The sequence below is a fragment of the Thunnus albacares genome, chromosome 21 (genome assembly GCF_914725855.1).
Source record: "Thunnus albacares chromosome 21, fThuAlb1.1, whole genome shotgun sequence".
NCBI lineage: Eukaryota > Metazoa > Chordata > Actinopteri > Scombriformes > Scombridae > Thunnus > Thunnus albacares.
The window spans coordinates 11,834,674-11,858,418 of record NC_058126.1 but is presented as its reverse complement, the minus strand read 5'-3'; the positions used below and the strand labels follow the sequence as shown (position 1 = coordinate 11,858,418).

General features: G+C 41.0%; 1 protein-coding gene across 3 annotated transcripts in view; it reads left to right on the top strand.

Annotated features, from left to right (window-relative positions):
• LOC122972135 (sodium/hydrogen exchanger 9-like) overlaps positions 1 to 23,745 on the top strand; it is a 57,879-nt gene that overhangs the window by 15,517 nt on the left and 18,617 nt on the right. For 2 of the 3 annotated variants that reach the window (XR_006399645.1, XM_044338909.1), the window contains exons 7-12: positions 2,303 to 2,441; positions 3,497 to 3,602; positions 6,482 to 6,570; positions 7,863 to 7,976; positions 10,901 to 11,012; positions 12,021 to 12,174. Coding sequence is in view for 1 of the 3 variants with exons in the window: in XM_044338909.1 (XP_044194844.1) it covers positions 2,303 to 2,441; positions 3,497 to 3,602; positions 6,482 to 6,570; positions 7,863 to 7,976; positions 10,901 to 11,012; positions 12,021 to 12,174 (714 nt within the window). In the remaining 2 variants the exon portion in view is untranslated. Of the gene's footprint in view, positions 1 to 2,302; positions 2,442 to 3,496; positions 3,603 to 6,481; positions 6,571 to 7,862; positions 7,977 to 10,900; positions 11,013 to 12,020; positions 12,175 to 21,573; positions 21,816 to 23,745 lie in introns of all 3 variants that reach the window. The other variant, XR_006399646.1, reaches the window with a different exon arrangement.

The following is a 23,745-nucleotide window of genomic DNA, read 5'->3' as shown; positions in this document are numbered from 1 at the left end:
TGCCCCTGGCCTCAGAATGCACTATATTTCAAGGGTTAATTGTGTGGGAGCACAGTCTTTTCCAGTTGGCATTATGGCGGTGGATGTGTGAGGGGGAGGGAGGCTACATGGATGCTGCCAGCTTTAAGGAAAGGGTGTGATTGGCAAAACAGCATGAGCGCCTCAGATGCTATGCAGTGGACTGCGTAAGCGAGTTGCCTCTGGCATTGTCAGCATCTCATTAAGGTACTCAGTGGAGAGACTCGCTGCCAGAGTAGAGACACACTGCCAGCTAACGAAGTCAGCTTACATGGCTACTGTCAAATTCAGACAAAATACGGCATAAAATCCGCGGAAGCTCAGTGAAGTAGCCATGATGCAGTCATGCCTTATTCGTGCATTTCAATTGCTTCATTCTTTTCCCTCTACTTTTTCCCCTCTCTCCGGCTTTGCACTCAAAGATGCATGTTTGTCCTGCTCACACACATTGCAGTCATTGTCTGCTCTATTTACGCAATGTGAACAAAGCTGTTCAAGTAGTTGTGCTTAACAGATGGAAAGATGCAGAGAAGAGAGGGGGAGTTGGAGAGGGAATGGAACTCACACAGGTCCACATCGGTGGCCAGGAAGGCAGATGGAGGTGGAAGGGAGATGACAGGGATAAGATATGTATCCATATTTGCATTTTGTACTCTCACAAACACATAACATATACAGTACCTGCATACATTCTGACATTTTTCTCTGACTGCACAAATGGGCTCAGACTTGCAGGCAGACAGAGAGAAAAAAAGACAATTGCGCAGATTGTTGTGTTCTCATCGCGGCTGCTATCTCTCTGTACATTGAAGCTCAGAGGAGGGAGCTTACACCTCTTCGCAGACAGTCAGATAGTGCTGTGTTTGTTCCTGGAGTGGCGTGACCGGCCCTCATGCCATCTCCTGTCACTTGACTGGCTCGCTAGCCTGCCGGTTGCCCTGGCCCCACACACAAAGCCGGCCCTTATTAGTGAGCCACGCGGGGTCCTGGCACTGGAATTTTAACAAGCTCCCAGAGCAGCTCAACCTTACGCTGATGTGCCTTCTCCCAGGCACTAAACCTCCTGCTCCAGCGGCCCTGACCCAGCCACCATTCAACCAGGTCCTGGGTTGACATCTTGAGATTTTTGACTGGGAGTTAACTGCTCCAGACGCCTGAAGATACAATCTCCAGGAGGTTACACTGACCAAGTGACTAGAGGCCAAACCTAATGTGCCAACACAACTGGAGTCTTTATTTTCGCGGATGGGATAATAGATTTTCCTTTTTGAGCTTGCTGAGCTCATTAGCGACAGCTTGATTGATTCTTCCCCCTTTGCTATGGAGATTAAGGCATGTTGTGCTGTGTGCTTGCTCATTTCAACCTGACAGCATGAAAAGTGGAGATACATTACTGGTTCATTTGTCAATAGTTTAATATGAACAAACTCTTTTCATGTTAGTTGGAGCATAAAGCAACTTTCTTTGAGTTTTATCCTGCCTATCAGAAGCTGTGTCCCATTAAATCAAGGATGAAGAAAACACCAAGCTCCACTTTCACATTGCCTTTGCTGACTCAGTGGTTTGACATTCACTCAAAACACCCAAAGTCCAAAGGGAATACATGGGAGGGTCTGTGATGGGTAACGAAATGCTGTCATTCCACAAAGACAGCCAGCTTCATCAGCCACTCGCATGGGTGCCTGTCTCTGCTTGCTTCACCTCAGGCTCCCTCTCTCTCTCTTCTCCTCCCTCTTGCTCATATCATCCCTCCCTCTCTCCTCCTTGTGAGGCCTCTTTTGCACTCAATGACTTCCATGTGGAAGTCTCCCTTCCCCCCACAAAGTAAATATTTATAGCAGAGTGAATAGCATGATGCTCCTCTCTTTGTGAACAACAAATGTGTTTCCCTTGTTTCCCACTAACTACTAGGGGACCTCTCTAAGGCAAATAATTCAGAATGAATTGTTTTTCAGGTAAAGATTTAACTCCTAAAGAAGGCTGTGTATTCTTAGGAATGACTCCAATAAATTGCACTTAAAGACTTTGCTCAGCATAATAAGTCTGTGAATTTATGTTCACTGCCTGACTGGTTTATACTGAGAACCTAGTCGGCCATATTTCTGATGACTGCACTTGTTTCAGAGCCATAAACAATGTTGTTGCCGGAATGTTTCAGCATCTGTAACACTAATATTTACCTGTGTCATAATTGTGCTATTGGCCTCTTCTTTGTTCAAACACTTTGCCACTTTTTCATGTGTGTGATCCTTTTTTCAGTATGCCGTGTCAATTTGTCTTCCAGTGCCATCACCACCTATAGCCAGATGGGTGTAGGACACACCTTCAACCTCCCTGCCTTCCTCCTCTCTGTTGGTTATTTTCTTGGAGTGTTTGCTGGTTCCTTCCTCTTGGGTTTCATATTCACAGTCATAACAGCCCTCATATCCTTTTCATCCCCTCCCATCTCTGCCTCTGCACCCCAAACTCAATTATCACCTCAGCATCCGCTGCAATCTATCCACTTCCTCAACTTGGTAATTGCCTCTCTAACAAACCCCTACTGTACCACCTTTATAGACAAAAGCAATGTGGCTTAGTCTAAAGTGCTCCTGTGACATTAATGGCTGCAGAGAGGTCGTCAATCAAGGCGATGGCCTCTGATGAAGTTTCGACTTGCGCTGTTGTCCAGCATTTCTCTCTGATCTTCTAGTAATTAGACTTTAGGATGAAAAATGAGTATGTGTCACGAGCGGTGGGGGGCAGAGCTCAGCTCTTATTTACAGTGACTAATCTCTGGGTGAGAGCAAAGCACAAAGTGAGCATTTATTAGATTTTGCTGATGCTAACCATAGCAACAGCCTGCTCTTTTGTGCCTTCTCTTCAAACAGTAGTTTCTTAAAAAAGATTCAGTTCGACATGCAGTTCCTCAGTTATCTTTTAATTACTTGCTGCACCTGTCCGTGTTAATTACAAACACAATCAGAATTGGGAAGGTGTTTTCATTATTGTAAACAGCAGGGTATTTAAGAAGGATGAGATAAAGAAAGACCTCAAAAACCTTCTAAGGGAATAAAGAGCAGCAAAGTGTGAACAATTAGCAGTTCTGAAATTGTAATATTTACCTAAACATGCTCATTTTCATTTTCTTTGTTGTTCTTTCCGGAACATTGTGTAAAGACTGATGGTTTACAAGGAAGCTTTGCCAGAGGGCATGACAGTTGGAGAACTCTCAGAAAGGATCTCATTAAGTACCAGTGAGTTACTCTTTATGGCACATCTCCTGGATTAGTGAGCACCTTCTCCAGTTTTTTTTGTTTGCAGATACTGCAGTGTTTCTCTGTCTGAATATTGTCGCACTGGAGAGGGCATGTTTTCTGGCACATGCAGCAGTCACAATGTATTTATTGCCGTTGCAATTCCATCCATGCATTGCATTGATTCAAAGTATTAGATACTGTATCAATATCTTCTTGTATGTCTTTAACTCTCTTTTCACATCACTAAATTCACTCGACTGTGTGAGAAACCACTGCTGGAAACGTCGGTCTTCTTCCTGCTGTCCTGGAGCAGTTTCCTCTCAGCTGAAGCCAGTGGACTTTCAGGTGAGCGCTGTATGCATTCATTGAATGTCATTTGTGTGTGTGGCCGTGTCAGTGTTCTGGGTGGCGAGGAGGTCAGGCAGAATACAAATCCTGTTAGTGAACCGCTGCCCTTTTCCCCCCCTCAGGCATCCCTTCTCAACTGCACGCACTGACTCGCTTCTTCCTCCACAATATCAGTGACACGAGCAGCTCTGTGATTGGCAAGCTCTGCTGCTTCATAGCCTCTCTGCGGCCATTCGCACGCTAGAAATCCAGGAATGATATGTGCACATTCTCAGTTGTCTGGACTTGACCATCTGCACAGTTGGCTCAAGAACAGATTCAGTTTTCTTCTCGTTTAACCCACACGTCCTGTACTTTGTTTCGCATACATATACACACAGACTTTAACCTCTGAGAGTCCTTGCCATTATAGAACTTCAATAATGCAAAAAACGGGGAAGTACTCCATCTCCTCAGTCTACAGAGAAGTACACACACCCACTCCATTTCAAGCAGAACAACATCCGCTCTCTGTCTGGGCATGTTCACACCTATATTTTTGAGATGGCGAAACAGATAGCTAGCTGTTTTAACAAGTCTTTTGGAAAGTCAAAAAGTGTGAAGATCTTGCCCTTCATTTCTTTATTCACCACTAAAGGGAGTTTGTGTTTTTGCTATATTGTTAGTTTTTCAACTTAACTGATTCGTAGTGTCAGTTAGTGTGTTAGTGTTATTTTGCGCAATAGCTGAATAATTGTCTCCATCGAGCAGTCGTAATGTAGCTCTGAAATATGAATGTAGTGTACATATGCACGCATTAGTGTTGTTGTTCCTCCTGCCCTGATTGTGTCAGAGGCATTCCAGTCATTCAGTTGATGTTGTGGAGCTCTCTCTCTTACTTAGCTGTACTCCCTGTGGCCTGTGGAGGAGGAGAAGACGCTTTTAATGAAATAGCTTGACCTCTGTATATTGGACCCATATGACCTGTCTATAAAGTACACCACTCTGAATGCTGCCCAGTGTGGTGGGCACACCACAGCAAAACCACAGGGCAATCATTTTCATTACCATCTGATGCAGAGCCTTGGGTATTTTTAGTACAGATACAACTTTTCTGTATTATATTACCAGAGATAATAGTTTGTCACAGTATTCTAAAAATGAGCATCGATATTGTTGGTAACAAATATGACCCTAAAAAAGTCATCTGCAGAGCGCTACTCTCTCCAGAGGCCTTGAATGGTCAAATTGGGGTGAAGCAGCACCTCATACACGGGGACCCAATGTGCAATAGGAGTCCTCCCTTTTGTCCTCTGGTAATTGAAGCTCTCTCTGTCTCTGTTAATTGCTGGAGTTTAGAGAGGGTGTGCCTAATGACCCTCAGCCTTGCAGGGAGCCCCGCTATCATTAATCTTTTGCCCCTCACAACTGCTCATTATGGGATGCATCTCATCTGTTGCCAAATGCCCTGTGTGGAAGAGTCTTCATGTGGATGGCAGATGATGTGTTGCCTCTGTCACTATTATGCAAACCAAGGAGGATGTTGTTGCCCTAAACCAAATGGAACCAAAATGAGATCTGCCATACTGGCATGGTCCGTAAAGACTTTGTTGAACAGTTCTGAAAAGGACATTGTGAACAGGGAGCTACCATAGTGCAGGTACAGGTCAACATCCTAGTGTGAAGGTGGATGATGAAGAGAGAGTAATGGACTGGCTTCACTTAGCAACCTGAATCACACGTTCTGTCTTTTCCTCTGCTGCCGTATTTACTGTCTTACTGCCAGCTCTGTCTACCAACTATTGCAAGCCATCACAGTAATTTCACATTTTGTCATCTTTTGTGATTCTCTCTCAAAGTACAAGGAGTAAAAACTGTGAGGTAGAATTTCTGCAACAATGCAAGCATGACCTGTGAGGCAACAACCCACCTTTCATGCTATGCGTTTCAAATTCCAGCTCTCTGGTCCAGCCAACCTCCTCTTTACCAGCAGGGGCCCTAATCACTCCCTCCACCCTGTTTCCTCTCTCTGTGGAGCTGCCTTTCTTCATCTGCATTTCTTTCTTTCATGTGCTTTGCTTGTCTTTTTTTTCCCCTTTTGTTAATTTCTGCCTCCCCCCACATCTGGCATGATCTGCTGTGATGATGTAATTCTTCAGCATTTAGTATTCCCAGGACTCCATATCTCAAGGCTAGAAATGGAAGTATTTGACCAGAAACATGAGGATGCTTGAAGTGGGTTGGACAGCAACATTTTGATTAAGTTTGTACAGCTGGACTTTACTGGAACCAGGACAATGGGTGGATACAGGGTTGGGCTGGTCTGATCTATTGTCACATACTTTCCACTGAAATACAGAAGTAGCTGCACACAGGAGGATTCCACCAGATTATTGGAACTTTAGGACAATGCTTACAGTCATTGTTTTGCTATTTTTTTTCACATTTCATTTGAAAGTGGTGTTTTTTTAACTACAATGAAAGCCAGTTTATCTCATGGCTTGTGAACTCAGTTGCTTTGATTTTGCAAATTCTGGGCTGAACCACGCCTGACAAAGAAACCTTTCTTACAACATTTTCATATGATAGAAGAACCTCCTACAGCATATTGTCAACATAAGAAGCCCCAAGGCTCTGAATGTTAACCAGCACACACACACACACATTCTCACAGCCTGATTACATAATATGTGCATATATAAGCAATTTCTGCATACTTTGTTCTAATCAGATACAGCACATTTAACACCCTGCTGTCTACAGAATACTCATCTGTGATTTTAGTCCACCAACCATTGATTGACAGCTATTTGTATGGATGTTTAACATTTTATTGGTTACCGTTGGCTATTTTTGAATTTCCATTGATTTCACAATCATGTTTCTTCATCTTTTAGGTATTGTGGCGGTGCTGTTTTGTGGCTTGAGCCAGGCAAGGTACACAATTCACAATTTATCCACTGAGGGCAGGATCAGGACCAAGCAGGTGGGTTTATAGAAGATGATTGATGCCTATTTCACTGTTGTTTTCAAACAGCATTTTTCAGTCCACTCACTTTGTTCACATTGCCTTTTGATGTCAGTGTTTGTGTCTTGTGTGTGTGCGCAAGCAATCATTAATTGCCATTAGTGCTCTGGTTGTCCGGTGGGTGTCTGTGTGGGAGGCCAGTCTCCAGCTATCTGCTTAAAAGGCTGAACACAAATGGAGGCCGACACACTGTCATACTGTACCGGCGAGCTTCATAGAGGAGAAAATAAATCAGAAGTACACACATATACTCATCTATGCATTTATTATTCATTATTGGTGCCACAGTGCAGCTAACTGTTTATCACAGAAAAGCTTTTTAAAAGGCTATGCAGCACAGTTGAAGCTTTTGCCTATAAAGTGGATTGGCTATGCAGTAGTGAATATAAGTGTATGGTGTAGTATGTTTACTTGGCAGAATGCCTTTATCTATATTTTTATGATTTATACATGCAGCTCAAAAGAAAAGACAAAGTGATTGAATGTACGCAGACACTAGTTGAATAGCTAGCAGGAGAAATATTTTTCTCTGTTGCTTCTCTTGTCCTTGTGATATGAGGCTCTTAAGGGAAAAGGTACTCATATTCAATTAGATAGCTTAAAACCAAAGCTGGTTTAACTGATAAAAAACAGAAATTAATAAATCATTAATGAGATCATAACATCTGCTCCAATTTTATCCAAATACAACATACAGATCTTAATTAGCATTTGATTTTTTATGCAGAAAGAACTTATTAAAATGGTGCAAATTCTATTTTCATCCACAGTAAATGACATCCAGACTCTCTGATATGGCCTGGAACTGGAGTTAATCAGTTGTAATGCTCCTCCACCACGAACTATTATGAGAAAAGAACAAACTGTCTTTTTAAGGGTGGAAATCCTCACTTTTATTCCTTACACATGTGTCCACAAACAGCATGTTTCAAATACAAATCGTCTACAAGGAAATTATGACAAAAACCTGTCTTGTGCTAAATGCATCCATATTATGGCCTTGAGCTGTTAGATGTTTGCAGTTGCTACCTCAAAGGATTGGAAAATAACAGAAACACTGGATTTGTCGTGTTTGTGCAAATCTAAGCCTGTTTACCCATTTCAGATATGATCCAAATCCTTCACTTTCACCTCCCCACGAAAAACACACAAACACACACATGCATGCACACACCCTCTTCCCTTAACCCCTACCCATCTCTGATGACCTTCTCCCTCCTGATCCTCTCAATCCCTTTTATAATTTGCAGCTCTTTGAAGTCTTCAACTTCCTGGGGGAGATATTCATCTTCAGCTACATGGGATATATATTGTTGACGTTTCCTCACCATGTCTTCAAAGCCCTCTTCATTTCTGGGGCATTTGTATCCTTTTCTGATACATGACGGAGCATCTTCATGTCCCGCTGTGCAGCCTTTGGATTGTACTCAGACCTCTGAAAAAGCTTTCTGTTCTGTTTAGTTTTGTCTCCTCTACCTTCTATTATAATTTCTATTTGCACAATCATCTGCCACTTATTTGACCAGAGTGGTTTTCCTGTTTTCTATCTTGCCTCTCTGCTGCAGTGCAGTGATTTCCCCAGTCCTTAAAAAAAAAAAAAAAAAACCTTCAGCACTTAAATTGCACAGGTTTGATCTGGTGAGCTCTGCAAATGCCATTCAGCCGGTCTCCTATGATCGCCATCTCTGCAGTGCAGCGTTTGCTTTCGGAACACCTATGAAACAGAACGTGAAATAGGTCTTTAATTATTGTTACTGCCGCTTGTTTTCTGCTCTCTAGCAAAGCTCTGTGGAATAAAGATGTTTGCCTGTTTGAAATAAGCTTACATTACTTTCATTTGTAGTGGATTAAACACACAATCCCTGTTGAGGTTGAAGATTAAATCTTATTAGCTCTAGAAACTCCTGAAAAAGAAAAAGATTCCTGCTGTTTGTTATGGTATACCCATCTGGTTAATAGAGAATATCCACCCTAAAATGCTTTGAAACACTGTGAGATGGCTATTTGTGATACATGTTTATTTATTTTTGCCCATTTGTCTTATGACCAGTAACTGGCCAAATGCAGACCTTATTCTATAAATGATTAGTGGATTAATCGATTAGATGAGTGACAGAAAATTAATTGGCAACAATTTTGACTCTGAACTAAACTCTCAAATGTGATGTCGTCTCTGGTAAATTATAATCTAATAAATTATCTGGAAAGTATTTTTCCCTGTTTGTTGAAAGATTGATAGATAATCTTGACATAACATCCAGATACTTCCAGTTTGTCTATGGTGTAGTTTAACCGAAGAAAAATGTACCGCTATCTAAAGCATCAACAGTAAACCAAAAGCTTCTTTCTAAACTTTATATTTTCCACCTAAACTCAAAACTCATTCAGGCAGAAATCCATCAAACAAGAATCATTAGTTTCTCCTCTGGCAGTAGCCTTTGTAGGCCAGAATGTAATGCCACCACAATACATGTCATGTTATCAAAAAGCCATCAGTTCCATAATGATACTCATCTCATGTTTAAGTTACACTATCATAACAGATGTCTGATAGCCACATCTGTTGTTGTATCCGTCAGCTTTGCTTCCTGAGGGGAAAAGAGGGGTAGTACTTGACTGCTAGCTACCCATGCATTGTACAATTGTCCTTGCCTGAGAGCTGGCATGACCATAGCGTATGCCTGAGGAAAGACTCTAGTGGCTGCACTCCAAGGAGATGTTCTTTCACAGTCCAGTGCCCAGATGGCCGGCAATTATTATTACAATCCATCTTCCACCATAGGGTCAAAGGAGCCAGAGAAAGAGTCGACTGAGCAGATTCTTTTTCCAATGCTCTTGTGTTCAGTGTGAAGGCCTGCCAGTGAGAAAATGTTTGAGCGCTGAGCCTGTTTAGCGTTGTCCTCAATTGTGCTTCCATAACAAAAGCTTAGTGTGAAGAAAATCTGGCTAACTACCCCTACTGGACTGACCCGGATGTACAAACAGGAATAAATGGAGGTCGAAGTCCTCTTGTACAGTGCTAAGAGTGTCTATAAAAATGAAATAACCCCAGTGATTCAACGCTGTTAATCGCTCTTTGGTTACGCAGTAGATTTTAATCGCCGTAGCTTGCAGCCTTTGCCAGTGACAATGGAGATGGGCTTTATTGGAAAAGAGGCTGAGATGAAAGTGCTTAATTACCTCCATTCAAATAGCTCAGAGGCCTTTGATAAAGAGAAATGGCTGCTTTTGGGAGCAGGATATTGCTTTTGAAAATCCATAGGGTGCATAAGATCTAATATTGACTGCAGGGTGCAAGGGAGCTCTGTTTTAGTAATAGCCCTGTCAGAATAAGGTCCCCTGCTTAAGATATTGGTCCCTTTATTATTCTAGGCATCATATTTGGACTTACTGTAGAGGAGCTAAAATCCCTTTTTCCCATGATACAAAAGCAGGGGTACCTATCTGCACACTAAAATTAAAAAAAGGATTTAAAAAAGTGTGTTTTTTTGAAAATAGTAAAAAGAGCTAGCTTGACTGATTCCTTGGCGCAGTCTCCTCTGATTTATAGTCTTGATTTAGGCACCATTAACAAGAAGCTGCCGGTGGATCTCAAGCTGCACTCAGGTTCATATGAGTTTTAGGAGGTTATATGGGGCTACAGTAATGGCTCTACGTGTACAGTAACGGCTAGATGTTAGGTGTCATCTAGGACAGCAGCTACGTCCCTGATAGTACAGATATCCCCTAACTGTTGCCCAGGACTCTTAGCATTCATTCCCATCCTATGTGAAACATCAAAGTGGGTGTGGAGGGCAGAGACAGCTGGCAGAGCCTGATTGGCCTCATGCCTCGGCATGGTGCCACACTGCTGTGTTTGCATCCTAAACAGGAAATATTCAGAGTGTGTGTGTGTGTGTATGCATATGTGGAACGTGTATGGTAAAATTCACTGGTGTACTTTTATAGCCTGATCTCACAAAGAATTTATACTTTTCTATAAAGTATGGAATTACGTGTCATTTTTGTCTCATTTGTACAAAAAAAGCTATGTGAAGTCAATCAGGGAGATATTTACAAAAAATAAAGTAAAACATAAGCTAAAAATCATGAATAATTTACCCTAAACTTAATAACTTACCCCAGACTGAAAAAGTAAGATGTGCATTACTAACTCTAGGGCCTATGGTATGGTTTTCATAAGTAGGAAAAAACACACATTTCCATGATAGCTTGCTGACTCATACATGTGAATGTGAGTGTGTTTCAGACATCATTGTTCTCCTTAATCTGCACTCAATGCATACAGCTCTCCATCTTTATATCAAGAGCATGCAGCATCTACCCTTTGTCTTTCCTGCTGAACCTTGGTCGCACAACCAAGATCCCCCTCAACTTCCAGCACTTCTTGATGTTTGCAGGTACAGCATACAAAATATCATAACACCAATAAACACTATTTATTGTGTTTTGTTTTCATTTGCAGTCTCAGATGTACATAAACATCACATTTTTCATATTTGGACATGACTAGAAATTGCTATTACTGGCCACATCTTTGGCTGCTGTTGTGATAAATGTTGGGCTGGTGATGTTATTGCTGCAAGAAACTCAATAATAAAAAGTTTTAGCCAAATGTATCCTATGAAAACTCTTTAATCATCCCTTTCTCTTCACTGCCTGCAGCTAATGGCTTTAGTGAGGATACTGAGAGAATATGTTCCCTGTGGAAGACGCTTTCTGCAGGCTTTATAATAATTCACTACCCTCATTACGTAAGGAATTTTATCATCAATCGATATCGTGAGAATCTTAGTTTTTTTTTCCTCCTACTAATTCACCCTCAGCCTTTTCTATTTTTGTTGCTGTATTTTTGGGAGGCAGAGTGAATATAGCAGTGCCTCACTTTAGCCTCTGTGAAGCTCTCAATGGTTTGATGAAGCAGGAGAAAGGAATGTTTGATGTGAAATGATGTAGGCTAGTGCAGCAGCAGCAGCATGTTCGCTGCTTGCTTGACCCACTTTACCTCTTACGTAAGAAGGTTTCTTTGTAAAAAATCCCTTGTCTTGCTATTTTTCAAAACTCCCCACCACCACCACCACCTCCACATCCCCCCCCCCCCCCCCCATCTGTTTCCCATGGCAGTAAAGGATTTGCTTTGGGAATTGTTTTGGCTTTAAGCATTATGTCACCACAGTACAGTAATCTAGAAGTCTGTTATGGGGATACTTGCTGGTCAGCAACTGGTCAACGATTTTTCTAACAGATGTAGAATGATAGTCGAGATGTGATCTATTATCCATGAACAGAGTTATTAACTCTGAAGTGCCTCTCTCAAATAATCGGTTAGTAAATGGTTGTGCGGTGCTTTGATGGATGGCAGTAATCCATTGCAGCTGTTTGCTCAGAAATGTCTTCTCTGCCCTCAGGTTTGAGGGGGGCTATAGCGTTTAGCCTGGCAGTAAGAGACACATCAACAGAAGTGAGGCGCACCATCCTCACCACCACTCTGCTGCTGGTCGGCTTCACCATCTGGGTGCTGGGTACGGCTGCTGATCCCATGCTGCGCTGTCTGGACATCAGGTTAGCGCTAACACCTCACAGAGTGACACAGTCAATGTGATGCAAGTCAAAGCTATTGCCCTGACTCTCCATCTGTCTATCTCATTGCATCATTTGTGGTGTAGACACACAGACAGACACTGCTTAATTAGGCAAGGCGAGGCAGGTTTATTTATATAGCACATTTCAGCAACAAGGCAATTCAGAGTGCTCTACATAAAACATTAAAAGCATGGAGACAAAATGCAAAAGAAGCACACCATAAAAAGACACTTAAACACAATCAAACACATCCATCATTTAACATCATTAAAGAGCTAAGAAAACAGAAAACAAAAAACAAGCTAAATAGAATAAGACAGTATAAAATACAAGAGTAAAAGTTATAGTGCAGTGTAAGAAATAATTAAGAATAATTATTTGATTTGATAAAAGGCAGCGGCAAACAGAAAACTCTTCAGCCTTGATTTAAAAGAACTGAGAGTTGCAGCAGACCTGCAGTTTTCTGGGAGTTTGTTCCAGATATGTGGTGGTAATTAGACATAATTAGAGGTATTCAGCTCACTTAATATGCAACAGCTCTTTGTAAATCTTTTCTCTGCATGTTTGAATTCTGCCTCTCCTTCCTCCCTCCCCTTTGCTGTTCAGCCCTATGCCGGCACTTAGCTCTGTGTCTGCTCTTTGACCTCTATTAGTGACGAGTACAGCCGGTGCACAGGGCAAAGCAGGTCTGCAGGTCTCTGGAAACACGTTACAGAGCAGATAACATTCAAATGCAGCTTGCCATGTTGTTCACATAAACTCATGCGTACACAGAAACAAACTATATAATGAGAACATATAGTGGGGGCATCTCAAGTCTCTTATTTGATCTTTCATCACTCCTTGCTTGAACTGGAAGAATGAAAATTCCTGAGCATCAGGTTTGATAGGAGTTACATCATTTCAATTTCTCCTGAAACATTTAGCCTCATGACATGCTAATCATATTCTGAGTTATTAAATAATGAATTCATAATCGGAATATCAATAAATACAGATGCAAATAATTAATAAATAATGTAAACACATTCTGCCAGTGGAAATGGTTCCTGTGCCTCTGAGCAGGAGACAGCACACAGTATAAATACAGAATGCAGGTTTATATTCATGTGCAGGTGTTTGTCAAACAGGTAACAGGCTACAGAGAGAAAACAGCTGCTCTGGCAGTGATAACTGTGCACCTTTATTAGTATTAGCACAGTGAACATATGTGCAGACACAAACTCCATCAAAAGTCTACAGCTGTTAAAGCCGACTGACAGCTGATCCAGCTGTGATCAGCTGCTGCCGTCATCAGACACAGACGTCACTTCGCATGACACTTTAGAGGAAAGGACGTCTCATTTCTCGAAAAACAACTTTTCTCGTTTTCTCCCTCCTCGCTTGTTTTCCTTGCGTCTCTCCAAAGATTCAAGGAAAGGATGCAAGTGAGGAAAACGTGGATGCAATAAAGAGACTTGAGATGTACCCAGTGAATGTTTTTTTTTTTTTCTTTTAAAGTCTGCGTACTATCTGTGATTCAAGGCCAGTGGGCGATAATGATTAAGGAGTGCAGAAGAGGCGTGAAGGATGCAAGGCAGTAATTAGATACTTATATTATTAAAGTGTAATCTATGGCCCAGATCACAGTGGTATAATTGACTCCCACAGTCTTTCGAAGCAGTACTTTTGAATCTCCAGTGGCTTTCAGTAATGTGTGTATGTGTGTGTGTGTGTGTGTGTGTGTGTGTACATGTCTGTCAGAGAAATGTACGAAATGTAAGAGAAATATCTTGACAGTGTAGAGATCAGGTAAAAGTAAATATCTCCTATTCTGAATATTTAGGTAACAGAAAGGAAGTAGTAAATAATAGCACTGGTGAGAAACAAGAGGCTGCTTTAAAAGAAAAATAATAAATTCAAGTTCAATAAAAATTTAGATTACTCAAGGAAAGGAATTTATGGATAGTTATAACCTGAAGTCAAAAGCAAATAATATAAAAAATAAACAATCCGTTTAAAAATGCCTTCTCTAGACCATTTTTTGCACATTAAAACATCCTCTCCCAAAGCTACAAAGCACAGACAGTAAAGCAATTTGTGATGTGAAACAAAAACCTGGAGCTGCTTTATTGTTAATGAATTGCAGATTGGCTTTGGTAATTCAATCTGCCAAGTTATTTGTTTGAGCTTTTACAGCCAAATAAGCTTCATTTCATTGTAATGCTAACATTTATGAACCAGACAAAGAACTAATATCTCTGTCTAAACCCCCCCTGGACATTGGATTTGTGTACACAATCACGAGTCTCTTGTTCAGTGTCAGTTGAGCAGCTTAAGGAGTTTTGGCTTTGTGGTCTCTAGATCCTATCTTGACCAAAACTGAACTGTGTGCAAGAGTTCAGGGTGTGAGACTGTAACCAGTAACTTCCAAATGCTGTTGGAATCTGGTTTCCGCAGATAAACTGTACTTTAGTAACTGCTAAATGTTAAAAGAACAATATATGTATGCCTTTTCTTATCACCATACAATGTCACTGGCTAAATCAGAGAAAAATAGGCATTATATCAAAGATGCAGTAGATTTGCCTGTTACAACTGTTATTGTTTCAAATCTTCATGTATTTCTCACTAATACATATTCATGAGTAAATAAGTTCACTTCAAACCTTCAACAGTCAGATCTGCGTCCTCTGGACTGTGTGGTTTGGTCAGATTTGATTCATACTAGCATCGTCCTGGCTGGCAATAATACGAAAAAAACAATTGTTTGATTCCTATATTGTGCAAGAGGCACTCCAGAGTTAGTATTGTATTTCCATAAGGTTTGGGGGTCTCACAAGAGACAGACTAAAAAAAGAAAAAAGAATGGTCAAATCGTAATAGTGTTGCAACTAACAAGTAAACTGAACTTCATGTGTACATTTGGTGGGGTTACCCTTTAAATTCTGATTGGCAGGTGCAAATTTATGACATCAGCTTGGAGAAAACACAAATCCACAAATCTCTCATGTGCAAAAAACTGTATTGTTGTAACTTTGGCAGTAAATAGTGTGCCCTTGCAGGACTCTAGTACTCATAGTATGAAGCCGATTGGTTTTGAATGCAGTACATTAGATTAGCACAACTCATTGTATACTACAGTACAATTCATCATATAAAACCCCATCTCGTACATTATCATCTATATTCCAAAGATTAAATGTAAGATTATTTATAAATAGAAGAACTACATATATTCCAAGAGTTATACATAATCTATGTACATACAGATTAATTAAGATGATGTTAATTATATGATTTCCACAGTCCATCTGACTAGAGCCACCGTGCTAGATAGGCAGATTCTATATCTGGAATCTGGATCAGGACTATCATTTAACTGCAACCTGACCTGGACTGCACACATTGCTATCATGTCACCTCAACTGTCATCATTCAGCCGCCTGTTAGATGCCGGGGTTGATTAAGTTGTTGTCAGATGTTGGAGCTCCGGTTGATACAGTAAACTGGCTTGTTCAAAACTAGCTGCTTAATTTTGCCCAAGGGAAGCACGAGACCATTGAATTTGATTTGTAGAAACAGTGAAGAGTGAAGAGTGGGAATACAAAATGTTACTGCAAAACCAAACATTCCTATTTTGAAAAAAAAAAACTATCCACAGAACACAGAGGTAAGAACCACAAAATTGAAACAGTTGAAGTTGCCATATCAAGCCTCCAACAGAAAAATTTTCAACCATGTGTACAGTGAAGAACTGCAGCAGACTCACTAATGAACACTACACTGTCTCCGCCAGACCATCACACCTTTTTTGCCCAAGTTTAAAGAGTTGGTTACTCAATAGTGTCACTTCTCTCATTAATACAGAAATGTCGTTAATGTAGCTCTGGAGTTTTTGGAAGTTAAATTTATTATTAATTAATGCAGCCTTACTGGACCTGTGATATGGTCAAAATTTGGTTAGTGGACCTCTGAGGCTTGTATTTGAGTGCTCCTGGTCTAGGCCCACAAAAAACTATAACATCCCAACATATTAGGGCATATTAGGCTTGTAATTATCAACATATGCATAGCTCACAGATAAAAGAGTGAAGTCCACCCAAACCTCCCCTGCTGATAAAGTATCAAGTTTTACTTGTAGATATAAACAATCCGCTCATTTTTTTCTGCACTGCGCCAAAGTTCAACTTTTGTTCCTGGACACAAAATTTCAACATTAAGTTGATCAGTTAGTTTTTTGAACTTGCACTTTGATTTGTACTTCAATGAAATTGAGGAATTTGTATTTGTTTTTACATTATTATTATCATCATGTTTTCGTTTGTTTTTTTTAAATTTTAGGCATTTTTCATGGACGGGATAATGAATTCCAAAGTTTTGTTTTTACCTCCTGCAGAGAGAAACTTCAACTGACAAGTGTGTGGGTTTGTGCTTTGGAAATCAAATGTCTCTGGAGGTTGGGCTTGGTTTTGAGAAACAAGCATGACAATGTAGAGGAGAGAACGAGAATCAGGGAAAAGAAAAATGACGATTATACAGTTTCATGGTAAGCTGTGTTCAGATATATCAATAATTACTATCAATTGCACAATACAGGAAAATAGTATTTTCATTACTGTATGCAGTTAAGTGTAAATAATCACTTTATTTTGCAGCGGCATGATGAAACTCTCAAGTGTGGGCAATAATGTACCTTGAAATTGAGACTGAAATGGAGAGGAAGAGAGAGGAGTTGGTGAGAGGAGGAGAGGCAGACAGTCTCGCCTTTAAAAGCACATTTTGTCTGGTGTTCTGAAGTCTGAACAGTGAGCTCACTGAAAACTGAGGTAGTTTTCTTTTTTACTGTGCAGTTCATCTGGTTTCAGCCTTAACCATCTATGTAAACATGCAGCACATGAATTTCACATTAGTCTGACAGACAGCTCACGCCTCTCAGCTTAGCTCATCCCTGTATGGCATGTGTTTCTGAGTGCGTTGGTTGAAACAGGTTGAACAAAGTTCAGTTATTAAGTGGAGATTTTCTGTTATTCTTCACTTGTTAATGTTCTAGTGCCCCTTTCTGGTTGGAAAGTTCCTCTCTTGAAATATTCTAGATGACTGGGTCGCGCTCGACAAAGGTCATACAAAAAAGTGGCATATGTACCACACTGATAAAAGGCAACAAAGTGAAATTCAATAGTTTAATTTGTCTTGCCCTCCCAAATCTGTAAAAAAAAAACAATAGTTCAATAAAAACATCCTTTGTCACTTTTTTTTCTTTCACTGGCAAATTAGATAAGGCAGACTGAAAAACATTTCCAACAACATATTCATCCCTATTTGCTGTCTACAGAGTGTGAGAGTGCAGAATAGCCTGCTTTGCTGCACCCAGCACCAAATTACTTGTGATACCAGCTTTCCTGAACAAATTTCACAAAGTGAAAACAAAAGACATTTTACTGTCTCTTTTTCTTTTACTTGATGCCTGCAGTGGTAGGTCTTTTGAGGAAGCTATAGGAGTAACAAAAAAAAAAAAATACTGGAGTAATTTCACACAGAGTACAACTTTCAAAGACTCCTCCACAAAACCATTTCAGAGATGGGATGGAAGTTAAATTTGCTCCAGGTGAAGAGATGTAATGTATTATTCACCGAAATGAAGTCTTTCAAAGTTGTTACTTGTCCTTTCACTTCATACAGTCAAATGAGAGAAGGGAGATGAAGGGGGAAGTAGAGGTGGGAGTTTGGGATGTGAAGTGAGGAAAACAGAGCTATTCTCTGAAACATGACAGCCCTGAAGGCTCAACGCACTGTACTGTGGTGGGCTCCAGAGATGCAATGACTACCCACAAAGACAGCAGTGTCATGGGGATAGAAATATGCAGGCAGGCGCATTATTCAGGACACACACCCGCAGGTACACATAACGCACACAAACATGTGAGGGGGATGGGTGTGAGGTAAAGCAGTAATGTAACTGGGGCTTGTAAGATAAAAACATTCAAATAATATAGTATACACTTAAATGTCAAAAGGTGTGCTGTTTGTGTCCAAAATGTTTGATTGGCACTGTAGGTTTGGGTTCTTTGTGTTTAGTAAGTGATCCTCCTGGTGCTAATCAGCTAATTATTAATGCTAATTATTAATGGACTGAAGAATGTGTATGTGTCTGCACTACTTCAGAGTATGTCAAAACTCATTAAGCTTGTCACTCTGCATTCATAAAAGACCTTTTGTAATGAATTGGTCTATGTGTGCATGCGTGCCTCACAACCTTATGCACAGAGTGGTTGTGTTTGTGTTAAGGCGTAACTCATACCCAGCTACACGACTCCACCCGTCTTGCTTGGGGCAATGAAATGACTAAACAGGAACAGGAGGGCAAAAAGTTGCCTCGTGTGCCTGCTGAAACTGGACATCTGCCAGTGTTTGAGCCTCCACCGGCTTTGCACCATCATGAAAAATAGTCCTATGTTTGTTTCTGACATCTAAGCCTCTATTTTTTAAGCCACTATTATGATATGACCTTTTGTCAAGGTTGTATTAGTTTAAAATGCAGTATAGACCAATGACATAGTGTTTTCAGAGATATAAGTCCAGTAAAACTTCAACTATTTATACAGCTTTTTTTTTTATCAATCTAACAAAACAAACTAAAACACATTGATTTTTCAAAAGTATCAAAATATGTAAGAGTCATTGTCTGTTTTCAACAGACCAAACTATTGTGCTGAAAAACAGCATTGTTAAATGACAACAAATGACATTGCAGTGTTTAAAATACATTTCTTCTGTGTTCTGTTTGTTTCTGTCTTTGTCTTTTCTTTCGCCGCGTGTAACTCTATGCCCAAGCAGTATCAGAAACACTCACACATGCAATGTCACACTGCTGGTTCACTGTCTCGGCCTGTCTCCTTGGCTTTGATGAGGGCTGGTGGTGGCAGGGCACCCCTGGGGAGATCTGAGACCCAGTCACAGTGAGCAGTCTGGGGCCCCTAGGCTTTGAACGCTGGCCAGTCATGTCATCTTCAAGCCCTTTCAGTTTGAATGTCATTATTTTTTACTCAGCCCAGCTCAGACTAATAGTTTTATTTTGCTTTTAGCATTTGTGCATAAACTGTAGATAAACAGCAGTGATCACTGTGTGTTTACTACAGTCATATATAACTAATTTCTGCTTGACATGCATACTTAATGTCATGCAAAGGGCAGATACTGTTTACTGTATAGATTTTTCATTTGCATACTCCATGGAGCGAGTGATTGAAAGACATAACGAGATGAGAAAATTGCTCACATGCAACCCATTTCCTCTGTTAAGTTCTCTGAGATTATGTCATTTCAAAATACGTCATGGTTGCTACAGAGGACAACTAGTGTAGGACAAGAGAGAGGCCTTGCTCTCTGCTGTAGTTCATTTCCATGTGTGTATCGTTGTGTGTGTACATATAAATGAGCAGTGTTCAAAAGTTGGAGGCTAAGACGTAACAGCTGGAGCCCGGCTAATGACTGGCCTGTTTGTTTTGAGTGGACAGATGGATGGGTGGAAAACTGTGTCTCTGATGTCACTCACTCTCCTTCATGCCCCACTGACCTCTTATCTCTCTCTCTCTCTCTTTTCTCGCTCTCTCTCTCTCTCTCTATCTCTCTCTCTCTCACTCACTCTATGTCTTCTCTGACATCCATATGCCTGTAGAGCTTTGATAACACTTTTGCCGTTGCGAGCGCAGTGTAAGACTAGAATAAGACATGAAAAGGCCACACCCACACACACACACCACCCACCTCCACACACATACACACACAGATACACACCTCCTCCCCTCTAATATATAGGCATTGCAGACTGAAGGAGAGAGGAAAGTCACCCACATATCCTCATGTACACACGGTCCATAATAAAAAGATGTCAACGCGATTGGATGGAAGATACTTCAAAGGAATCCAAAGATGAATGACTCTGGCATAGGTTTGCAGCTTCTGATAAGGAAATGAGACAATAAGACAGAGGAAAAGAGCGAGAAAAGCTTAAATCTTGATTTCTCCTTCATTGGTATATTATTCAGTGTGTCCAGTCAAAGGGATTGCTTTGTAGCAAAAGGAAATAGGGAAAATATAACAGAAGTGTGAATTAGAAAACCAATCTGTGGCTAGGATGACTTTTGAGCTTAGACAGGGGAAAAAGGCTTTTCTTGCTTGCTTTAAAAATTCAACATATGGTTTAATATTTGTTGCACAATAGCTTTCTGTGAAGTTATCTTCTCTTTTGTTCTTTCTAGAATAAGAATAAAGGAGGGTCAGGTGATTGTCTCTATGCTGATCCGATTTGTCAAGCAAATTGCTTCTGTCTGATTTGTACACTAAACTTTTTTTATGTCTACAAAAACACATTAATTATTAATGTAGCCTGATGATCCGGTGATGGATTGGAGCCGTGATACTGTTCCCTGAACACTATGTTGCCGTTATTTATCAAAACAACCTAGGGTTCTATTTTTCCCCTCTCTTCATTCCTTCCCACTTTTCTTCTTCCCCTGTTCCTCCTTCGGTGATTTTCCCCTTCCTTGCTGTACTGAAAGTTAAGTCTCATTTCTCATTACATTGAGCTCAGCTCCAGTTGGCGACAGGGTTTAGATGTGCAGCACTAAGTCACATCGGAGCCCTGCAAGTTCAGCCAGCCGCACCAACCATTGATTATGTCTCCCGAGTGTTGAAGAACCGAGCTTCATTTTAACATTTCAGACGGCTCTTTTCTCAGTCAGGGAAAAGGCTCTGCCATCAGAATTCAGCCTGTCCTCGTCCGGCAGTGGCTCCCAGCTCCAAACTGACACAACCCCAAGTCTTCATTTGCTATTTCTGTCTTCTCCAGGCAGCACAGCATTGTCACCATGAGAGTCTAGCTAACTGTGTTTTGCTAAAGGCTGAAGTTGCCTATGTACTTCACACTCATTCTATATTCATGAAGGGAGAAAGAGTCAGTGCAACTTGTTGGGTTGTAGGGTATTGCTGACTCATTTGTGCTACATTCGGTGTCTGAAAACAGGCTTGTTCGCGGGATAAGAAGGACCCTAATTGAGGGCGTTCCTGTTGGGAATGTAATGAGAAAGATGGAGGATGGGAGAGGCCAGTGAATTATTATTCTGATGCTGATCAGACGTGAAACATTATCTCTTCACATTAGCTTGCCAGGGTTATTCTCTGGTACCAGATACAGATAGTTCTCTCTCACCTCAACTATCAACACTCCTATGTGTGTTGATAGTTGAGCTGTGTGCGTGGGTGTGTGTGTGTGTGTGTGTGTGTGTCTGTGTAGACAATAAAAAAGGGTAGCGCTTGAGAGTTCACAGAGTGTGTATGTGCTACTGTTAATGCAGCGCTCTCCTCTGACACACAGTTCAATGGGTTTTTCTCTCACAGCGGATTGATAGTCGTGGCGGTGTGCAGAGAGACTGGACAGATTGCCGTGGTAACCGCTTCTGTCAGATCAGCCAATACGGCGAGTTTATCAGGTGGAGATTGACTCTGAACGGGGGTCTCGTACATTGGAGTCCTGTGCTCCAGCCTCCACTAAAAAGGCCCAGAGGCACGGCCTAATGGATGTGACGTCAATACGGAGAGGGAGGTGGAGGGCCATTAAAAAGAGCATCAGGGCAATAAAGGTATCCTTTTCTCTCTCTCTGTGTGTGTGTATGTGTGTGTGTGTCTACTTCTATGAGTGTATGAGGGCAGAAAGATGCTCTAAATACACTGACAGAGAATTTGCTATATGCGCATGAGATACACACAGATATTAAGTGGTTTCTTGCAGAGTATTTTTGAGTTTATTGTTTAAAGGAGGATCTTAGTTAAGCGCCACAACGCGGCAGCAAGGCAGAGAGGTTGGACAGAAAATATAGCAAGAACATCAGTATGTGCTGTGTGTATCTCTGGCAGGTGTCTGTGGGCTGAAAGAGGATCCACACATGAGTATGAATAATAAAACAGACACGGGGAGCCTCCGCCGCGTGCTCTCTCACAACATGCACAAAAGCGAACGCACACAAATGCTCACATTTTTCCACTCTGCTGGTGGATGAACAATGCTTAAAGAATGTGGTCTACATGGAGTCTGCCGAGGGATGGGGGAAAGTGGTAATGAGGGTTGATGGATGGTACTGATGGGGCTAAATTTGCAACACTGCGGAGAGCTGTGGAGGTAGAGATAGAAAGTGTGCTCAAAACACTCTGGATCCCAACGCCGCATCAATGTATATTGTTTACGAGGAAGTCGCGCCGTCTGTTTGTGTGGGAGAGTTGTGGGGGCTACTCTTTGGAAGCAGAGAGCACTAATGAATCCAACTTAGCCAGCATCCCCAGCTGCCTAGTGACCTCGCCTCTCAATCACTCTCAATGGGCACCTCTTATTTATAGAGCCATTATTTTTAGCTCTCTATAATTTCAGCCCTCTGCCTCTTGAAGAATTAACAGAAAGAACATTGGAGGGAAGGATGGAGACAGAAAATTAGAGGGAGAGAGACAGCCTGAAAAGATGAAAAGATTGTAAAATCCATTTACATCAAGTTCATTTTGTACTCATAAAAAAAAAAAAAAAATCATGGTTTCTTTTTACAACTGGGCCCTTCCCATGGTTTTGGCTTTCATTCCTGTCAGTTATAAAAACATTTTACTCACTAAGTTAATTGCTGAGACCTTGAAATGCATCACAAGAGAGTCTGGGGCAAGAACACGAAAGGTCAGGCAGGTTGTTAAGTTTAGCTGCTCTGTCTTAAACACGTAATGTACTTGAAAGTGAACCCAAAATGGAGCTCACTCAAATTGTTGCTTATATACCAATATCATTGTATTAAAACAGTTGTTGAAAAGTTAACAAGACTAAGAGTACAGCCATGCTAGCAGCTCGGTGAGGCTGCACTTATGCAGAGCTGAATGCTAACATCAGCATGCTAACATGTTCTTCTGATGTTTAGAAGGTAATGTACCGTGTCCAACATCTCAGCTTAGCGTGCAAACATTTACTAATCAGTGCTAAACACAATGTACAACTGGGGCTGATGGGACATTCATTAGCTTTGCAGGTCATAAACCAAAGTATCGGACAAATTAGGACTTTGACCTGATGATGGCACTTAATGAAAAGCTAAGAGATCACCAAAATTAGGGGAACATAAATGTATGTCCTCAACTTTTTGGCAATCCATACAATTTATGAGATATTTCATTCTGAGCCAAAAATGTGAACCTCTTGGTGGCATTAGAGCGAGGGTCAATGAATTACCATCCTCTGTGGACTATTAGTGTCTGTACCAAAGTTCATGGCAGTCTATCCAACTTTTGTTGAGATATTTCTGTCTGGACCGCCCACCTGACTGATAGTGCCATCCATACAGCAATAATGGACATAGATTGGGTAATAATTTTAATATTTGTATTTGTTTTGACTTCCTAAAAAGTTTGATTAAACTGGGTGTTTGTTTACAACCTGTCTGATCACCTGACAGCTCGTGTTTCTTGCCCTGTTTGTCTTTGTTCTAGCAAAAAGAAATAAGACCCATTTTGTGTAAAAAAAACCAAAACAAAAACAAAAAAAAA